Source organism: Opisthocomus hoazin, chromosome 4 (assembly GCF_030867145.1).
Source record: "Opisthocomus hoazin isolate bOpiHoa1 chromosome 4, bOpiHoa1.hap1, whole genome shotgun sequence".
Taxonomy (NCBI): domain Eukaryota; kingdom Metazoa; phylum Chordata; class Aves; order Opisthocomiformes; family Opisthocomidae; genus Opisthocomus; species Opisthocomus hoazin.
Genome location: NC_134417.1, coordinates 70,383,195 through 70,403,246, shown reverse-complemented (window position 1 = coordinate 70,403,246; position 20,052 = coordinate 70,383,195). Strand labels below are relative to the sequence as shown.

Below are 20,052 nucleotides of genomic sequence, written 5' to 3'. Positions count from 1 at the left end.
AATCATTCTTTCATACTTGCTGTTTCCTTCTTTTTATTTCTTTTTTTTCTTTTTTTCATTTTATTCTGACCAAGGGTGACCTGGCAGCAGAGTGTGTTGCGTCACTAATGTGTCTGTAGTAAGGCATGAGTTTTGGCCAATTGCTTTTTATGGTCCAGCAGTTTTAGAATGGCATTCACATAATTCCAAATCTTAGTGTTTTGGTCCCCTACCATTAGTTGCATTTCGAAGTAATGAATGTATGCTGTAATCTTTTTCAATTCTTTATCAGCAGGTACGAGCAAGTTTAGGATCGTAATTCTGCCTGAGGCATACTACATTACTGTTTGTAACACACTTTGAGATCTGATTTAGGATCATTTGCTGTGTAATGGAAACTATTATAAATAAACATTCTATATTTTCTTTTTAATGATGCTTTTCTGTTCCACTGGCTGTTGTTAAGGTAGAAAATTCTACTGCTTCAAACTTCTCTCAAGTATTTGTTGATGCTTCCAAAATGGTATTTCAAAATGTTTTTTATATATTCTCAATGGATTTGGGCAGAATCTGAGTCTATGTCTAGGTCTGTCTTTGACCACCACCAAAAAAAAAAAGTGGGGTGTGGGGAACAGAGATCTGACTTTATTGGCAGTATAGGTTGTTGCTGTTGCTGACTTGGAAACCAGGCAAAACTAGTGATAAACAAGGCCTTCAGGTTATAAATTAGATTACCTACAGACAAACTTTTCCATATTCACATTTAATAAGGCAGTTTGCTGTAAAGCATGAAAGAAACACGGAGATAGGTGAAACTTGGAAGTAATTTTTATTTTACAGCTGCTGTGCAAAACTTAATGTTCTACAATTTTCAGTACTCTTAGCTTTGTCTCACACACTTGAGTATCCAAACTACAGTGAACAACACAGTTTTCAATTTAGTTAAAAGCCATTTCATGGATCTCATGAATAGCAACATCTGGAAAATAGTGAAGCTGAAAATTTATCAAATTAGTTACTCTACAAAAGAGTAACTGTTTTTAAATGTCTCTCAACTTAGATTTCTTAGTAATATGCCCACCCATCTGGGGATTGGACATCTCACTGTGCTGGTAAGTGCCTGGTGGCAAATCAAGTTAGAAAAGTGAAACTGCAATCGACCACCTGATCATGTCGGACGTGTTTGAACTAATGCACAGCTGATCAAGAAGAAGGTTCAGACTAGATATTAGGAAGCATTTCTGTACTGAGAGGGTGGTCAAACACTGGAACAGGCTGCCTAGGGAGGTGGTCGATGCCCCAGGCCTATCAGTGTTTAAGAGGCATTTGGACAATGCCCTGAATACCATGCTTTAACTTTTCATCAGCCCTGCAGTGATCAGGCAGTTGGACTACATGATCGTTTTAAGTCCCTTCCAGCTGAAACTATTCTGTTAGATATTCTAAGAATAGCTTGCTCTTCTAACACGCTTTCAGCATCTCCTGATGAAGTGGTTGCCTGGTGATATGTGTCAGTTGTAACAATGATGAGGCATATTATGGCTTTCATTTGCTTTCTTCAGAAGTGTTTGCTGTCACTGGGACTTGTTTTTGCCTGGAACTTGGTGTAGTTGAACCTTATAGTACTGTGATTTTGGCTCCACTCTTCTACAGAAAGAGTGTATTTTTACAGCGATGGTGGGGCAGTTCTTAAGGCCTTAAAGTGCTTAAAATTAACAGTTCTTAAGTGCTTAAAAATATGAGTTGACAGGACAGCTAAGAGAAGCCTGTGATCTATGGCGTGTCTAACTGAAGAAAACAGTTTGAATTCTGTAACATTCAAAATGTGATGGGAGAGGAATCCCAAATCTTCAAGGAACTGTATCCTGGAGTATTCAAAACTCAAAGGCAGCCATTTCTTCCTCCTCTAAGATCCTGCAAAGAAGTGTTGAATATGTCTTGGAGCAGAGAGGCATTTAATTGCGCACACCATCAGTAAAAAAATTCTGAGCACGCCCCCTAATATAGGTATATTTATTTATAAATTATATACATGCGCTACTGTACTAATATATTATGTACATTATAAAACATACATAACAATAGAAATGAAAAAGGGTAAGATAAAGATGAAAAAAAGACTTCTTTTTTTTCCCCATTTATTAGTAGTACAGAAAGTATTTTCTCCCCGTACACAAAAGGATTGTCTTACGCACCCCACTTTGGAGACCACTGCCTTGAAGGACTACTTAGCTCAGTCAAAGAAGTGACTAGGCAAAGTCTGGAACTGTTTGCCCACAACATCCTTGCATTAAAACTATTTATCTTAGCTTAAACGGGCTTTTTTCCCCCTTAGGGTGATTCTAAGTCTTTCTTTTGACTTATAAACTACCTATGTCTAAGGCAAACTCTGCTGATCTTTGTTACTTTAAAGTTCAGATTCTGCATCTGAAATTGATATTTATGTATGTTAAATATTGATGTATGATTGCAAGAGATTCCATCAGTTTCCTGAATAGTGGCTCATCTCCTGCATCGTGACTCACTGATGTTATAAAAGCTAATCACTTTAACAAAAAAGTCTTTTATAATAAGTAATAAGGGAAAAGGAAAGCATTGTATACAAAGGTAAAAGACCCTCAACTTAAAATGCTTTAAAATTTTGCTGTGATTTTTGTTGAAATGACAGTAGTGACTTGCATAATGTTTACCAATGTGGGTTTCCTCCTAAATATTTTTCGGGTTTTCAGGACAGTTTACCTGGTGTAAGATGGTACAGCCCCTTTGTCCCAACTGGTGTGATATTTTATTTTTTTTTTTTTAAATTTATCACAGGTATTGAAAATGTATTTCTTAGATTCAGTGGCTATGCTATATTTTATACCACTCTGTTTCTTATCTCCCTCTGCTGTTCCTTCCTATATCCCTGTCTTGTTCTGGTGTTTTGGGGAGGGGCACGTGGAGTGAAGGAAAGTCAAGAAAACATTTCTGTGTTTGGAATTCTGTCTTTGGTTATGGCACAAATAAGACTCAAATTAAATTGTAGGGACATTCACATCTTACATTTTGTTAAGCTTGTCTGTATAATTAAGAATTTTTTGGAGGCTATAACTGTGCTGTCAGCGACCAAGCGGAGAAAAGCTTCTCCAAGGAAACAGAAGCAGAAGGGTCTGAGCAAAGGCTTTGAAAGTTAGCCTGCATTTTGTGTCTCTTTGTGAGTAAAACTCTAAATGTGGATTGCTTGGTTTTGTAATCCTCACTCAAAAATTACATCATCTGGAGGAATAGGAAAGCTGGATCACTTTTAGGACACTTAACCTTCGTTTTCAGATAGTCCTCTGGTTGTAGGCTTTTTTTTTTTTTAAAGAAACCGAATTCCTCAACTGCGTAAGTACAATAAATCCGATTTTTTGTAGCTCCTTTATTTTCTCACTGAAAGGAACTGGGAGACTAAAATTTAATGTTTGATCTTCTTGGGGAATTTCTTTCCTCGAATGTCAAAAATGACGTGTCAGAATGCTAATCCTTCTTTCCTTTTAAAGCTTTCATGGATCCTTGCTATCAAACCATCATTCACATTAGCCATGCTTTTATTTGTAATGCTTCCTGTACGTCCTCTGACTCCCTCAAGTTTACAGCAGCAGTTTTAAATCCGTAGTATTGTAGTCTGGTTTGTTTTCAGCACCTTCTTTTCTTAACTTGTCCGTACTTTTTTTTTTTCAGAAAGCATATTAAAAAAAATTGTGTGTTTTGACAGATGTTGAACCTGGTTTGTTTACACAGCGTTTTGGATTTTATTTTTGTGAAATTCTTTCTTTTGAAGTTTGCTGCAATATTGTATGCTTGTTTTGTTTTACAAAGGTGTGGATAGACAGCAAGAAGGAAAAGTTCTGTTTTCCGTGAGGTGGAAACCTGTGAAGACATGGGAGTTTCCTTTTTGCTTAGAAGTATAACCAGGAAAAATTCAGCTGAGCATAGTACATGGACAGACAGATTCCTGCAATTCAGAGTGGAGCATACAGAGTGAGGCACAGCACAGAAACAAGCAGAATTAAACAAAATCGCAGCTGAGCCTCTGACATGACAGAGGACACACTATTCTTAGAATCCAGAGGGACTCCAAGGGGGTATTAACAGGAAGCCAGAAGTTTCTGGATTCATAGCAGCCTGAAGAACTTACTCTGCAAGATGCAGTACATAGGGAGGGCTTTATTTTTAAACCCTTATATTTTAATTTCTCATTTTGAACTTTGAAAAAGAGTTTTTAAAAAGTTTATATTAAAATAAACCTTACATTTTAAAAAAGTTAAAAGCTTTTGAGGTTACTGGTGTCTTCAAGGACAAGATGTGTTGGTATATTTACAGCAAAATGATGGTTGACTCCAAAGTGAAAAATACTCATTTTTGTAAGGAGTCTCTCCTCTCCACTCTCTTTTCTTCTTCTTTTTTTTTTTTGTTGTTTTTTTGTGCTTTGTGAGTTAGAGAATCATAGGGACTCTCCTTTGACCATTTTGCATACTTAATTGCAGTAGCCTGGGAATGTGTCCCTTTCTCTGAGTCTCTAATGTGTAACACTAAAATCTGTTTTTATAGTGACATCCTTTCTTTTTTTCCCATAGCTACACTGCTGTGGATAAAGGTGTTGCATAAAAGTAGCAAGCAAGAAAGCTTTAAGTTACTTGGACATTAGCACTTCATGCATTCCAAATGCCAGAATTTTTATCCAATGTAGCATTGTAAGGTTGGGAGCAGGGGGAAGTAAGGCCTTTTGAAATAGTAATGAGATGTATAGAACCTTTGAGGGCCTCAGTACAATGCAGTTTCAAATAACGTGCATTCCCAGTAGGAAAGCATATTGTATGGATCATGTAGTTTCTTCCTCTGTTAATATTACCTGAACTTACCTGAACTGTGGTAGAAAAAGAACACTGGCTTAGGCATGGGAATGCTAAAGACAGAACAGAGATAGAGAACACCAGCTAAAAAATTAGGGTAAGTCAATCATGGTGCATAATCATGAACTCCTGGAGTAAAATAATAGAGACAGAATTTGATCTCTTAGTGCCTTATGCATTTAGATAAATAAACTTGCATTACCATTTGCTTCTGAGAGTCCCAATTTTTCTTGCTTCATTTCTTAACTCTCATCTACATTTACTGTAGATTTGCTTCTATATTATTGAAGATACTGATGGGAAAAGCTAGTACTTGATAGTGCTTATACATAAATGAGAAGAGTTGAGCAAAAGTTACTTTTACATTAATCTAGTATATTTAATGCAAGTTATATGACATTCAATACCAAACTAAATAGACTTTAAATGACGAATAGTAAATATATAACCAATTTTTGTGAGGGTGGAAGAATAGCGTCAGGTTACAATGGTGAGGAGAGACTAGTTCTATATTTGCAGAATACTACTTTATCATTGGTACACTGTATCAATCTCCCTAAGAGTCTTTAGACAAAAGAAATTGATATTTAAGTTATCCTAAATTTCAGTTTTATTTGGCTATATTGGTTTAAATAGATCAGACCAAGAGTTAAGTTTCATCCAGTAAAGAGGAAAAGAAAAATCAATTTTATACTTTCAAAACAAAATTAAAAGTTTCTCTAAAATACAAATAGTTTGACCAAAAGAAAGATGAGTTAGAGGTCAGTGTGTGTACACACACAGTCACAGAAATGTTTGGGGGTTTTTGTTTTTTGTTTTAAATTATGGATGATATTCGTAAATTTAGGATACAACTTGTTTCTCTTTCTTCGAAATCCAGTTTTAAGGCTACAACTTTGTGTCTTGGATTTTCTCAATGTTTTGTTAAAATAAAGCACACTTTAAATGATTTCTGGAAAGGCTTAAAATAGAAAAAGTGAAATGTCTGAAGTTATAACCAAGAAAATAGTGTAGTGTGTTAACTGATTTCTTGTGCAGGAAGCTTTTATTAGCTGCCTTTCTATTTGGATAGCAAGCGGGTGAGATTTAGATTGGTGCTTTTTCTGTTTGTCATTGAGATATTATTATGCAGCCACTTAACATAATAAAATTTTCAGTATTTTGCTATCCAAATTATAACTCAAATTACACTTGGAAAATATTTTTATTTGCCACCTGTATTCTCTTCCCATTTCTCCATTTTTAGCGTTGTTTTGGGGTGGGGGAGTGTTTGGGGTGTTTTTTACCCCCTCTCCCCTTGGATCAGATTTTTGTCCGCATTTTTGTCATTCTGCAGTTGCCTTAGACATTGAAGCTCTCTCTTACTGCTTGCGTGTTTTGGTAGTTGTATTAGTTCCCATTCAGCTACCGGGAAGAACTTAACATTACTCGTGGCTTTGCTTGCTGCTATTCTTTTCCCTTTGGCTTTTTTTTTTTTTTTTTTTTTGAAGCAACATGGCCTTCTATCCCTCAAAGCAGGTCAACATTCCCATATTCACTTTTTTGTAATTAGAAATATGGCACACTGAAGGAGCTTATATACTAGTTTTGGTAAATACTTGTCTACATAGAAGACCCATCTTACAGTTAGAATGTTGGATCTCTGCTGAAACTCTTGCTGGCTTAATATGCGAGTGGAAGTTTAAAAAAGTGATTGTTCTGTCAACCCAAAGTTTACCTGACCATTTTGTGGCTGATACTGCTGTTTTTCCTGAATCCAAGGGAAGCATGTTAAAATGGCAAAAAAATACTGAGAAGACCCCTGGGTTTGGGGAAGTTTTCCTGATCTGTTCTGAAGGAAGATCTTAATTTTTTTCCCCCCTGCCCCCCACCCCCACAGAAATGTTCTTTTAAAAGGAGTTCAGCTATAGGCAGATAATTTGTATTGACCTCACTGACATAAAAAAAACAATCCTTGAATGACAAGCTCTGTTTGAGAGAATATTTACTGAAGGCAAATTTGAGAATCTGTCAAAAAAAGGGGTTTGCTAGGAATCCTCCATTTCCCAGCAGCAAGGATCTGATGGCTGAAGAACAGAATTAAAAGCTGCTCTTTACTTTTTTTAATAATTTGGTTGCTAGCCAAGTTCAGTGTTTTTCTTGTTTTCGGTCAAGACATACTTATTATCTGGGGAAACTGGTTGTGCTGTGCCTGTTATCCTCCTCCAAAGGAGTCAGGCCTGGTCATTGGTCCAAGGACAGGAAGAGTATCAGCCGCATGCTGCAGTAGTATTTTAATGAGCACACGTGAAGTTAACATACTGTAGTGTGTTTTGATCCATTCTGGATGTCTGTATTCTGAAATAAAATCTCCACCGTAACTAGACTAGATCTCAAGAGTCAAGCTGCTGGTATTTCTGCCAGTGTAAGCTTATCCAAGTTACTCCAAAGGTCAAGGAGATCAAAGGCTGTATAAAATTGATGACAGTAATTTTTTTTACTAGAGAATGTATTTCAAGATCTCTAGGACATAATAAAGGAGGACTGAAAAGATTGCTGAAGAAGCTTCAAGGGGATCTGTTCTGTGGCACAACAAATCCTGTTCTGTTACAGACAAAGCTCTGCTGGCCAGTCAAAAGGAGTAAGAAAATGTGGTGTGGTAGGACATGCCTGCTTTTTTTCACTGCAGCGGCTGCCAGTAGAAACTCTGCTGGGAACTAACTGCTTTGGCATCTAATTTGGGGAATACTGTGTCTGTGCACAGGGCACAAACCTGAGAGGTGATATATTGCGGCATCAAAATCCACGGGTAAGTAACTCATTTTCGTACCTGCTGATCTAATTTCTCGAAGTCCAATGACATACCAGTCCAGACAGCTTACTGTCTTGCTACAGTACTGACAATTTGAGAGTTCCCTTTTATTTTAGAGTTGCTCTTACAGGTTTTAGTTATATTCATATATGCTATCAATTTGAGTTTGCATTCCATATTTCCTGTTCTAAATAAAGGTTTTTAAAGATTGTTCTTTCTTACTCAAATGTTTTTTATTTTTTTTAAGCTTTTATTTTCGCTTTTACTTTTCGCTACTTAGGTAGTTCTTGAACTGGAGCACTCATCTGATATAATTCCCTTTCTTAGGGAATTAGTCTGTTTGGTTTATTTCCTGTCTTCATCTGCTGGTAGGAGGGCAAATTGCCAACTGGACTGGCATTTTCTGGATTTGGAGAAATTAAACTTACAGGTAAGAAATTACTGGTTTTTCATAGGTGTAATTGGAAACAGAACTGACTTTTTGTTTATTAAACAAAAAATCTGTGTAAATGGGTCTTCAAGATTAGGCTTCCAATGGCATGAATCTGGATTTGATCCAGGGCAAGCAGGAAATCCAGTCTATCTGAAATGAGACCAGAAATTTTATGTGGTTACCAAGATAAGGCTTTTCTATATTAGCCTGGACTATACTTGAGATTCATTTTTATTTACTTGTTTATTTTTGAATTCCCAGAGGTAATATAGTTACAGTATGGAAAGTGACCAAAGTTAATCACCTTTTTATATCATGTCTATTTTGCGTGTGGGAACCCCACATGCAGGCTGTCTTTTGTCCCCATCCCCCACTATGAAGGAGTGAATCAAGTCAGGTCGCAGTTTCAAGGTGCAGAAGTCTTAGATGGGTTAATTCAAAGGAGTAACTTATTCTTTTGAGAGGTAGCTGAGCTGCCAAAAACGATGCTAGTGCAAACAGAACTGTTTGTGGGGTTACCTTATGAATTACATAAAAAAAAAAAAATTTAAAAAAGCTTCTTTTTAAAGAAAAAAAAATTACCATTTCAATGATCCATTTTCAGAGTGGCTTCGATGTGATTATACCAGAACAACTGAAAAGGCAGCATCCTGTGGAGCAGGGATGGACATGAGCAGTAATTTGTCAACTGCATTTTATTATTATATGTGAACCATGCACAATCATATTCTGCTTGTGCTTAATAAATAATCTCAAAATAATAAAAGTTGAGGAAATCAGCAAGTAAGTATTCTGGAGAGTACCTGACAAAGACAGGGCCAGTGAACACTAGTGAAGAAGGATGTTTAGCAGAAGACCTCACTAATCTCACCTTTCCCTGCTTCTTAAATACACAATTAAAGAACTGAAAGTCAAAAGCATGCAGAGATGTTTCTGGAAACAGCTGTATAAACCTGATGTTAATACTCTGGCTGTTGCTGTTATTCTTGAAGTAAATTTACAGGCCTGGAGGGAGCGTATGTATCTGCACTTCAGGCAGACACTTACTCCTAACCTGGGAGTATGTTGGTACTGATTAGTTAATGAATCATCAGTATTCTTTTGCAATATGCAGGAATTCAGTAGCAGGATGTTTTTACCGAATACTTTTTTTTGTTTCCTAAGAGGAGCTTAATTTAAATAGTGGTTCCTGATACTAAGAACAAAAAATATAAATGTAAGCCAAATATTTGTTAGTTTTTAAAGATGTATTCTAGTATTAATATGATGTTCTCATCTTTTTTTCTTCTTGTTTTCCTAAGAAGTTACTAGTTGTAGTAGTATTTTGAATTTGTATGGAGTTTTTTCTTTTTTAGACATTAAAAAAAAACCCACAATTTAAATGCCATAACTTAAACACGGAATTCTGGGCTAACATGGTGAGGCTGTGTATATTATACTTCTCTTATATATGTACATTATGGAAAAATCTATACTGTGAAGTAATATAAAGGATATTTGATCATTCTAAAAGCGATTCTTTGAAAATAAGTTCTGTCTCCAGCACCACCAATGCCTCTCTCCTGTAATAAATCCCAACACACATTTTGCTGGGTTTGCCTCACCTAACCATACAAAAATAGCAGTTCAGCAATTACTTCCAAAGGAATTGGAAATGTTCTCTCTCTGCTTGCCTTCTCCTCAGTATTTCTTGATTTTTTTTGTAATGTTTTTCAGAGCTTTAATGATGATATGAAGTTACCTTATAAAAAATTTGTTGGGATGCGGACTGCTCAGGGCACAGATCTTGAGAGCAGGAGAAAAATAATTATTTTCTTTCTGCAGATCACAACAGAGAGCTTCTGCTACTTTTTGCCAACATGATTACAAAGGGATGGAAATTATTCTAGGTAGAGAAGATACCAGTTAGTGGATGAGGGAAACAAGTTCACAGGCTTTCAGACAATCAGGTATTTTTTTATGCCAAGATTAGGAGATGTACCATAAATCAGTGTAACCTTCCTGCTCTCATAGATTCCTACATACTCTCTCTACTCTACACAAAACTTTCTGCACTCCGCAATCTCACCCTGTTAGTCCGGGATACCCTATTCGGCCATGTCTCGAACGCTACCTTTCTTTCATTCAAAAAATAATCATACAGTCTCTTATTAAGATTGACTGTATTCTCCGTGTACTAACTACCTTCCTGAGATTATTACATTTGGAAGCCATTGTTCCTACCTTCTTTTTGGCTTTCAAGTTTTCTATTTCCAGTCTGAAGAAGAGGAGTTAACAGCTTGTTGTATATGCTCGTTACCTTGTTTTCACTTAGACTTGACCATGTTTCCTTTTTTAACTGCTCTCGATAGTGAACCCTTGTGTCTCTCATACTTTTCCTCTTCCCTTTTTGGAATGTCCGTGCTTTTACTCCTGTATAAAACGGCTTAACATATTGTCTGCAAACTTTATTTTGCATCATCCTTAAATCATCACAGCTACAGAACCAATAGAACAAAATTGTATTGAATTTTATAGAAAAACAGAACTGCATACTTGTGATCTTCAGTGTTATTCTTATGATGTATTACGGCCTTTGTTCCTTATAAGTTATGAGGTAATATCCTTCATAAAATCTAGGCTTTGAGGCTTGGGCTGCAGGCGTTCAGGTCATTCTGGTTTTCAGTTGGTGTTTCTTGCCAGCAGTTTGGTCTTGGGAACAGAAGCAATAGAATAAAATCTGCACATAGGCCATTCCAGTTCAGTATGTTTTACTACAGACCAGCATTTTATATAGAAGCTTACGTATTACATCACATTATTTTAATGTATACTAATGTAATTTTGAAGTATTTCTCAATCAAAGCCCGAAGAGTTCAGTAGTTCCTTTTTTTATGTGGTATAAAAACAGAAAATACCAATTTTACATTTTATTCTTGAATATATTGTGAAATATATATTTCACAAATATCCGTATTTGCCATCAAGTTCTTAATTTCTTATTTTTACTTTGTGAAGATTTTATTCTAATTTTTCCTCTGAAAGCTTTTATATGCCAAACTTATTTTGCTATACTAGCAGATAAGTAAGTTTTAATGGTAATATTCTTCTTTTGGTTCAACAGCCTGACAGTAAACATACAGGGGCAAGCTGGTAATCTTCGCTGCACTCATTGTGATCCTGAAGAAAAGTCCTACTTCAGACTCTGCAGTATCTCAGCCCAGAGTTGGCCAGGACTAGTTACAGTGTTCACATTCTGAAGAGCAAGAGTGCTAATGCAGAAATTCAGTCTGCCTTTTGAGAGCTCTTAAGTTCTAGAAAGAGCTCCTCTTGTCTGACCAAGAATAGGACAGCACTCAAGAATCTTCTGCAGCATTTTTTCACGTTGAGAGTTTTGAAATCTGTATGCTTTTTTTCATTAAAACTTGGTCATATTTCCTTCCTTTTTAACTCCTTTCTATAGTAAACGCTTTTGTGTCCACGTCTTTTCTTCTTCCCATCTTTGAATATTTGTAGCAGGATCATGTTTGCCGCAAGGTAATGAAGAGTTTGAGTGTGATGTATGCTGTGTAGATGTGGCACAGGGACATGGTTTAGTGGTGGACTTGGCAGTGTTAGGTTTGCGGTTGGACTTGATGGACTTAAGGATCTTTTCCAACCTAAGTGATTCTGTGATTCTGTGGAGTTTAATACTTCAATTATTAAAATAAGTCTGGTTAATATGCATTAATTGATACTGCCTTTGTTTATCTTGGGAGAATTGCTGTTTGCAAGCAGTGCCTTTAATCAGTCTTTGCTGCAGTGGAATCTCAAGGTACTTCAAAAATGGCTGCAAGAGAGCAAACAGCTAAGTAATGTACGAGGTTCAAAAAATAGATGGTAACTACCAGCACCTGCTGTGGATATTTTGTCTAACTTCCTATTGTCTATACTACTGTTTTGTATGTACTGAATACTGTGCTTGGACTGATTTTATATATTCAAAGTTATTTTTACTTACTTTTAAAGATTCAGAACAAAAGCATAGAAGTTTTAAGAGGAGAATTGTTACTTCTATATGCTACTTGATGCCTGGTTTTCTTCCTGAGCATGGTGGAGTAGTTTAAGTAATGATCTACTGGAACTGTCTTTAAATGTTGTTATGCTAAAATCCCTGGAGCAGTTTGGTTAGGCTTTGTTTCAGAATTTCTTTGTTCACACAGAAAGGGTGAAATTTCAGGTTACTATAGCATAAAGATTCGTGGAAAAAGCCTCAATATAGGAACCTACGTAAAATACCAAAATTCCACTATTAGCAACTTGTCTCTAGGTGTGTGGTTTTATCATCTTTGCTCAGCATGTTTATTTAATAATAACTTCACAGTACTGCTGAGTTATGTGGTGATAACATACAGGAGTTGTCCAAATGGAAATTTACACATATGTGTTATATGTGGATGAATTTGCATTTAGTTACTGTGTGCATAGCTGCTAATATAAACTGTGCCCTATTACGGAATGTCTGTGAACGCCTGCAATAAGTCCTGCTGAATAAGGAGGTGATATAGTGTAACGGGTTAACCTCATGAGAACTTCCTAGGTCAGTGTTTCAGTTTCCTCAGATCAATAAGGCTTTAATGGACCTGTTTAATGCTCAATGTACTTCATGGGATTAGGGGAATTACATGGGTAAGTCAGTACCATACAAAATATTTGAAATTATTGAGAGCTTTCGGTTATCAAAGTGGTTATTCTCCCTTAGAGAGGGGGGTGCAGGGGGAGATCCCTGGGTAGAAAATTTGATTATTTACTTGCATGATTGCTGGGGGAATTCATCATCTCAAGAAAAGTTTCTTGGAAGTAGTTTTGTTCGCTGTGGTGCTTCACCACCACCTCTTGCAAAATTGTTGTACATCTGTCTCCTCAAACTCAGCTACTAAAAATTCGTTGCTGAACTCGCTATTGTCTTACTTTGTTTTCGGGCAAATTTTGGCTCTGAGTGGTGTTATGTGTATTCTTACTTCTATTATATATTGTTGTCTAAACAGGTACAACCAAAATAAAAACTGCATAGTAAAAATACGCCTTTTGACAGTGTTATTTGTGAATTCACATAAATGTATGTGTACCATGCATAGTTATTTGATTTTCTATGTATTATGGCATTTTGGATAACAAATGGCATTTGGCTTTGAGCTCCTGAGTACATTTGGTATGGAGATACGTAACATTAGCTATTTGCTTCAGGCCACAGATAGTCAAACTTGTTATAAAGCAGAATTTTACTATTGCCTGGTATTTTGTGGGTTGGAGGATTTATGGGTTAACAAGCCATATGACTTTCATTTCTAGACTTACTCTACAGCAGTTAAAGGCTAGGTTGGAGGTGACCTTGTACTGTTGGAAAAAGGCTGATCTTGTCTTGGAGCCTGAAGAGCCGTGTACTTTCCTTATTTCTGTATGACTTTTGCCAGATAATTTCCAAGATTGGCATATTAGCTTCCTTGTTTCCAGAATTTTAGAAAACTGGTCTGCTTCATGGGAATATGAGGCAAAACTACAGTGAAAATGTAAGGTTCTCAGTTAATACATTTTCTGTTATTAAAAACAAATTATTAGAAACTGTAAGGTGGTAGAAAACAGAATAACTATGTGTTATATTTTACCTGGAAGCATGTAACGGCATTAACATGTCTGGTTTTTTTCTGGTTTTTAGTTCGTTCTGCAAAAGTATTGAGGGGATGGGGGGTGTCCAAACTGTAAAAAAAAAAGGGGGGGATGGGAAGCACATTCCATTCCCGTAGTTGATTTGCACAGTAGTTGGACTGTTAATTACCATGATGCTGGCAGAAAGAATCTTTAGAATGCAGTTGCTTTTTTATTGCTTTTGCAGAAAGATAGTAATTTCAATTTTTTTCTGTTCCTAAATACTTCTCAATAGGTTTCTAAGTCGCTTCCTCTAGGAAAAATGAAGAGTTTGAGATGCTTTATGAAAGTTGCTATCTGTTGGTCTCTTGAAGTAGAACATCAGCTTTGCCAGGACTATTTGTCCTGTTTTTCCTTCTGTACCTTAAGGAATTGCATTTAATAGACTGAGATTTACTGCTTTTTAAATTCACAGGACTGTGCTAAAGAATAATGACTTGAGATCAAGACAAGAATTAACTACTCACCTCACCAATCAGTGGCCTTCCCCAGGAGCTCTGGATGTCAATGCTGTTGCCTTGGACACTCTACTCTATAGAAAGCACAATCAACAGTGGGACGAGTAAGTTGAATATTTACTTTGATTCACCTTTAGAGGAACAGGGAATCTCAAAATTACACATTTCCCTTAGCATGCCCTGAAATGGAATCCTGTTGGAATTACCTGTTACAATGTGCAAGGATCAGCTGGCAAAAAAAGTAGTTTCTCTTGCTTAGCATAAAAATTTCCTTCCTTTGGATTAATTTAAAAAAAACAAAAAAGGAAAGCATTGCTTTAGGGAAAAAAAGTGTTTTAGGAAGCAAACAAATGAAAAAATGGAGTGTTTATGAGAAGGAAGATTAACTGCCTAGGGGTTTTTTAGAAAACTTTTTAAGGAGAATTGAAGATACCTAGTTAGATCTTTAAATGTGTTACTATTAAATATTACTTGCTTTGCAGGAAAAGTTTTCAAAGTCTGGACCAACTTTCAGCAGAAGTTAGTCTTTCTCAGTCCTCTCTGGATCCAGGTCATTCGCAGGACGGGAAGCAGGATGGAATGAACTTGTTAAATGAAGGTACAGAGCCAGTATAGGGGCCTCATTTTTTTTTTGTTTTCATTGCTCTGATCTTGTGAGGTGAATTTTCAATGTGAACAAAATATGCATTGAACAGCATATTTTTTCATTGTTATACAAACTGTTTCCATTTTCCTATGGACTATACTTCAAATAAGTTTGGATTTATGAAGATGCCCACCCACCCCACCCCCAATAATTGTAAGACTTTGTGCTGTATTTAAAGCTAAGCTTCAAATATGTTGCATATCGTCCTTCTCCATCACAGAACCGGAGACAGCTCGGCTACAAGGAGGATCTTCTGCCATCTTTCTGATAGAACTAACTCAAATATTTTGAGTTCTTTAAGTTTCCTGGTTTTATTTCTTAAAAGAAAAATTAAAGGCACTGGGTTTGCAACTCCCACTGAATTCTTACATCTTGCATTCAGCATTTATCTGTGGAGATGCAGCCTGGCAGTGTTTCTATTAAAACAGAGAGAGTAACACGATATGAACCATGCTAGAATATAAATTTAATATACGTACAAACACCCCCTTTCGAAATCTGTATGCTTATTACAGTTGAGCTGCTCCATCTTGTGGGCAATTGTGAAAAGCAGAAAAATGCTGGAAGACTTCTGAAATAGTAGTATATTTTGTACAGAAGGTATATTGCTATTAAAAAAAATCCTTTTTGTATTTCATCAAATGTTAACTTTAAATAGACTTGACAATAAAGAGTAGTAGAACTTAGTAGTTAATAACTGTAAAATTTCTTGGGTTTAAAATTTCAAGGATGTAAAATTTAGAACTTTTTAAAAAACTGTAAACAGTCTTAAACAGTAGATTATTTCAAGTTAGAGAAAGTGAAATAGAATCAGCATGGCTAGTATGAAGAGAGTTCTTCTGCACATCTGCTTTCAACTGTTTTTTTTTCCAATATTAATCATTTGAAGTTATGCTTTATCTTCTGTAAATTAAGGTGTGGCAAAACCACTGATAATAATAGTTTAGGTTTTGATTTCAAGACTCTGTCTTTAAAGATAGCATAAGATCTCACTTCTAAATTACTGAGGTTCATTGTACCTAAGCTTTAGTAGAATTTTGTGAGACACGGCACGTGGTCCTGCTGTTCAGATACCTCTAGTCTAACTCTCAGTATGGCAGTTTTAATTAAAAGATTAGAAGTAGTAAACTTCCACATTCCTATTAAGTCCACTCATGTACTCAGATTTTTAGCTTCACACTTGTTGAAACCAAGGCTGTGCCCAAACAGTGATACACAGCTCTCTTGTGTATTTTATGTCCTCAAATTGAATGTAGTCTTTAAAGGGTAGTTTTTATGAGAATAAAGATTTTTGTAAAAGTGAAGATTTTTTTAAAAGAGCTAATCTAGTTCATTCCTTAGGGAAAGCTATTCAGTCATTTGAAAAAAGCTCGGTAGAGGTGAGACCTAAAATCTACTGGAAACTGCTAATAAGAACTGTAAATGATGCAAGAGAACTACATCTCAGGTTTTTTTTTCATAACGAATTGTTGGCCATGGCACGGTTGTTTTTTTCTTACATCATTCTCATGAGAACAAAACTTTTCTGTCAGGAACAGGAGACGTAATTTTAAGAAATTCTATTTTATGGATGTGATTTTTAAAAGTTCTGGTAGCCTGGCTTATTACGCCTATGAGTTTTTTAAGTTGATTTTAATCTCTAGTTTAAGGTGATCTTTTCTGTTCTGCAGGTGAGCCAGGGGGATGAAACAGGGAGACGCCGGTAGACCAAATTCTTTATCATGTAATTTATTAGCGGAGTTGGCAGAAAATAACTTGAACGGATATGCTGAGAAGGGAAGACACAAAATCACAGAATCACAGAATGTTCGGGGTTGGAAGGGACCTCTGTGGGTCATCTAGTCCAACCCCCCGATAAAATAAATATAAAAATTATCCAATGCAGTCTTACACCTGTAGGTGTGTTTCCTATTAACTCTCAGGTGCATTTGGATGAGAGGGCAAACACTTTCCCTGCCACTTTGCCACTGTAGGGCTTTTTCCAGTGGTCAGAGCCTGAGGTGCTTCAAAACCAAGGATTCAAAAACAAAACGTGTTTATTTTTGAAGAAATATATCCTGATTCCATTTAATTCTACTCCTTTCTGAGGGATTCAAAATTAGGTCTCCGGTACTGATGTTGTGTTAGTAACGTCACTTCCATTTATAGATGAGATACTCGACTAAAACCAGCGCCTGAATTTGCAACTGCTGTTCTCTGTGGAGTCAGCGGAGCCTCTGAACCTCCCTCTGTAGGAGCCTGCCTGTGACGCACGGGCAGGGATCTCTCTGCCACCTGGACGGGGAAGGGAGGGTGTAAATGACGTGTCTTCCTGATTGCGTTTATCAAGTGTGCATGTGCTGAAGCAGTAATTCATAACAGCATAGGTGGAACAGTTTTTCTGTTCCCTCATTTGTCTGTGGTCAGGCCATCCTGTGCTGTAAAAATGATTAGCTTGGTTCTTGTTTTTCTTAACAGGGAAGGAAGACACTCCGTCGTTGCTTGGTCTTTGTGGCTCTCTCACTTCAGTAGCAAGCTACAAATCTCTCACAAGTCTGAAATCCAGTGAATATCTTGCAAGTCCCACAACAGAGATGACGAGTCCAGGCTTAACGCCATCTTGAGATGCACACAGGAAGGAAGAGCTTTGTGTTGTATGCATTTGGTTTGTGTTCCATAAAATGACTTGCAATGAGGACTGCTAGTTTTAAGTTAAAAAATACGCTGCTTTGTTTTTTCTTTTCATGGTTTCCTGTTTAATTCACAAATTCTGTCAGTTTTCATTTTTTCCCCCCAGAGGACTTTTCAGATTTTCTGTTTTGGTCTTGAATTATTTCAAGCTCTTAGTCAGGTATGGGACATATAATCAGATGCTTATGACTGATTTCTAAAATGAAACAGTTGGAAATCAGTCCCCTAGTTAACTGCCGTGACCTTTGTTTCTCCTTGCAATGGCCTGGCCCTACTCTAGCCACGGTGCTTCTCTGCAGTGCTTTAAATACCTGTCAACTCTTGCAGAGCAGACAGGGAATCCTGAACGCCAGTCTTTGTAGGCAAATAAATATTTTACCTAAAGATCCAGCTTTTCATCTGTGTATGTTGCGTAGGACCTCAGACAGCACATTTAACCTGTCGGCAGCTCTTCCCAAGCATTAGATTTTGCATTCCCGATAGCATCATGGCACTTAGGAGGTGTCCGAATCGCACAGAAGAATCGCACTGGAACGCTCATACTAATTCTTGAAGTTGCATGTGAATAACAAATGTAAGTTGATCATCTAAATCAAGCATACTTAGCGACTGGTAAAAGTTGAGGAAACTCGCTAAATGCCTGGGAGTGACCCGAGTTACAGATAATCGAACGTTATGTGAGAAATTTCGTGGTTTGTTGGCCTCGCTGGAACGAAGGGGGCTGAGGGTGGTAGGGTTAGCACCGTGGGGAGCTTGGATTCTGTGTTTGTTGGCAAGATCCTGAGGAGAGCGGAAAAGGGGAAACAATGACAATGTAATGACAGGATTCTCATGTTAAAGATTTTTCTCATTCCTGTAGTAGTGCAATAGGTATTTTTCTTGATAAGGTAATACAACAGAACTGATTTAAGTCAGTTTTCTCGAATTACTTGCCATTGATTTAAATTACTGGTAGGGAGGGGGGAAAAAAAAGGGAGACATTTTTTTAAATGAAATTAACGTTCCAGATTACCCTACAGTTTCAAAGTTTGCAAATTAATTTTTGAATTGCAAACTATGTTCTTAATTCTTTGTAAGATACAATGGGTTCTTTATCTATGAATTTTGCTAATCAAGGTAATGCTTATCGGTATGATTAGTAACTTTTTAAACAAAACTTAAATGCATGTAAGTATGTTGTATTTATAAGTGCTAGGGAAAATGCTTTTTTGTGCCAAAGAAGTTTCATAAATTGTTTACATGAGTAGCTGCAATACAAGACAGATTTTTACTTATTGCTTACTCTTGGATGTTTACAGTCTCTCACTACACTCTGTATGGTTTGAGTTGATTTGCCTCTTGTAATGGTACCTTGGCACTACTACTACAATCTGGTCATCTTAGGGTGGGCTTGAAAGAACAAGGACTCATTCCTACCTTTACTAAGAACTGCAGGAAGTGGTTAGCCTGGGACTAGGAGGCTACGCGTCTCTGGAACTCAGCACGTTGCTGGACTTAGCTGGAGGAGCTTAGGACACATCTACACAACTCTCCAGTCTGCAGCGCTGGCGGTTACTGCATCCGTGGCAGGGTAGGCAACTACCGATGCCATTTTAATGCAGGTTTTTAAAGCAGCTTAGCAAAAATCCACCAGACCTTGTCTTTCAAGCCCTCGCGTACCCACCCAGTTAATTTCTCTGTAATAAACTGACCATTAAATCCTTTCATACGCTGTCAGCATGTCCATTACTTCATGTAACTGCGGTGTTTTTGTTATCACATTGAGCACCTGTTCCCTCACGGCAGTTGAGTAACATTATGAAATAGTAATTTGTAAAATAGAGATGCATTTTTACTACAAATACAATGAGGGAATCCAGATTCCACAAGTTAACGTTCTGCATCAAGGTACAGTGACTTGCTTGGTCTCGTTTGCCGTTAAAACGCTTCTCCCGCTACGTCAGCATTTGGGAGGGGGCTACAATCATGATCTCCAGTCATGTTCGCCGATGGCTCTTTTCTTGGAGCTACTGGTTTGAAATTCACCTGTCATTGAACTGCAGTCTTTTATGTAGTCTGACACCATGGTGGGTTTCTGGGTGTCATTTTGTGCATGGGAAATGAGTTGTGGGTGTCTTTATCAGTTCTAAACATTAATCATTTTTCCAAAAAAAATGAAAAAAAATGCCAAACCTGTATGTTTTGTTGCCTTGACGTTCCATAAATGTTGCATGTAAATTAAACATTTTGTATCATCGCTAATTACTAGTTTTTGTCTCTGTTTTAATCACACAGGATAAAATAAGACCATTCAGTAAATTAACAGTATTGCTGAGCTTACAGCAAATTCTTTTCTTGCAAAACACGGAGACTTTGTTGCTGTACTTCATTCACTCTGGTCCAACACCTGCTGCTACTGCTTTCTTTGAGGCCTTATTTTGAGGGAGTAGTGTAAAATTACTGTGAAAATCGCAATGGGGGAACACTGTCAAGTATCTCCTGCAGCAGTGCCTCTTGCCTGCGCTGTGTGCTGTCACGTACCTAATGTCTTTACAACT

At 37.0% G+C, this 20,052-nt stretch overlaps 1 protein-coding gene across 1 annotated transcript in view; it reads left to right on the top strand.

Annotated features, from left to right (window-relative positions):
- RUNDC3B (RUN domain containing 3B) overlaps window positions 1-19,221 on the top strand; it is a 57,352-nt gene extending 38,131 nt beyond the window's left edge. Inside the window, exons 9-11 of the mRNA XM_075419414.1 lie at window positions 14,157-14,303; window positions 14,682-14,797; window positions 17,303-19,221. Of these exons, the coding sequence (XP_075275529.1) occupies window positions 14,157-14,303; window positions 14,682-14,797; window positions 17,303-17,448 (409 nt within the window). The 3' untranslated portion in view covers window positions 17,449-19,221. The remainder of the gene's footprint in view (window positions 1-14,156; window positions 14,304-14,681; window positions 14,798-17,302) is intronic.
- The last annotated feature ends 831 nt before the right edge of the window (window positions 19,222-20,052 follow it).